A 1567-nucleotide genomic window follows, 5' to 3' on the forward strand; every position below is an offset into this window, starting at 1 on the left:
TCAGGATTCCTAATATAACATGGATTGAAACAAACCTATTCTAATGCAAAAAGGACACTCAAACGCTTCTTGATAGGCAAAGCTTTATGAGTGATGCACATATAAATAGAGGTTCCTCCCCTTGCAGCAAACATCCTCTCAAATCAGATCTCACCCTATCTAAGAGAAAGAGAAACTAAAGTGCTGCATAGGGGAGAAGACTCTCTAGACGAAATCAAGATACTCTATTGCTACAATGGCTGAACAAGGTTAGTATTATTGTATAAAGGTTTAGTAAAGACTTATATGTGGTATCAGAGCTCTCTAGGCTTTTGTCCTTTAATCTAACCATTTGACCATAAGCTATAAAAGTATGCAGTTTTTCCTTGTTTTAAAAATCTTAACTGTTAAGAGCATAAGGTTATCTCTGCTCATAAAGTTTTGACCAATAATTTGAAAACTGCTATGCAGAATGAGTAAGCCACATCTGCTCAGGCTGTGTAGGAGTTCTTGAATTTGATAGTTTGGTCAGAAAATTGCATCAGTGTTTGTAGCCTTCTATATGATTCTCCATCCACAGATGGAAATTGCACAGATTGATCACCACTGATGGAACAATCTGGACAGTTAGTTGCACTGGCTTGTAAGTATCTTTACATCCACAGATGTGAGTTACTTGCGCAGGAAGCCTGTACAGTTAACCGTTTAGGGTTTTGGAACACGTTAAACTTAAACCCACAGGTATAAGTTGACATGTTTAAGTAAAGATTTAGGGACAGTTTTATTTAATTTGTACTGCAAATTTTACAGTGAATCACAACTCCATTGAAACCTTGACTGGATCGAATTATAGCAAGTGGAAACAGGATCTGGAAATATCTCTAGGCTTTCTGGATTACGATTTTGTGCTCAAAGAGAAACCTCCTCAAGAACCAGCTGCAGATGCTTCTGCAGAAACTAAGACTAAGTTTGCCAAATGGGAAAAGGCAAACAAGATGGCTATGTTAATCATGCAAAGGGCTATGTCTTCATCAGTGAAAGGAAGTATTCCTAAATCTAAGAATGCACAGCAATACTATGAGGCAATTGCACAGAGGTTTAAGGAATCCGAAAAAGCTGTCAAGAGTACCTTGCTGAATCAATTGATTGATATGAAATATGATGGGCAAGGTTGTGTGAGAGCTCATATCATGAACTTGATTGACTTAGGGACAAAACTAGAGGAATTGGATATGACAGTAGATGAAGATATGATGGTCCATTTTGCACTAAATTCATTGCCTAAAGAATTTAAATCTCTCAAGGAAACCTACATTGCTCAGAAGGAGAACTGGACTTTGAATGATCTTATTACTATTTCTGTCCAACAAGACACAACATCATAAGAGAAAGGGGAGCCAAAATGGTCAACATGGTTCAGACTAAACAGAACAAGGAAAATAAGTATAAGACTGCAACTGGGAAAGAAAAAGATAGCATTACAGAAAAGGCTTTGAAACCTACAACTGGATTGGGTTGTTTCTTTTGCAAGAAAGCTGGGCATATGAAAAGAGACTGCAGGAAATACAAAAAGTGGCTGGAAAAGAAG

At 37.4% G+C, this 1567-nt stretch overlaps 1 protein-coding gene across 1 annotated transcript; it reads left to right on the forward strand.

The window, feature by feature from the left end:
* Positions 1 to 235: 235 nt before the first annotated feature.
* On the forward strand, positions 236 to 1364 carry LOC117633978. The gene is made up of 2 exons (XM_034367862.1): positions 236 to 248; positions 790 to 1364. The coding sequence occupies exons 1-2, from the start codon at positions 236 to 238 to the stop codon at positions 1362 to 1364; spliced, it is 588 nt and encodes a 195-aa protein (XP_034223753.1).
* The last annotated feature ends 203 nt before the right edge of the window (positions 1365 to 1567 follow it).

The sequence above is a fragment of the Prunus dulcis genome, chromosome 7 (assembly GCF_902201215.1).
Source record: "Prunus dulcis chromosome 7, ALMONDv2, whole genome shotgun sequence".
NCBI classification, from domain to species: domain Eukaryota; kingdom Viridiplantae; phylum Streptophyta; class Magnoliopsida; order Rosales; family Rosaceae; genus Prunus; species Prunus dulcis.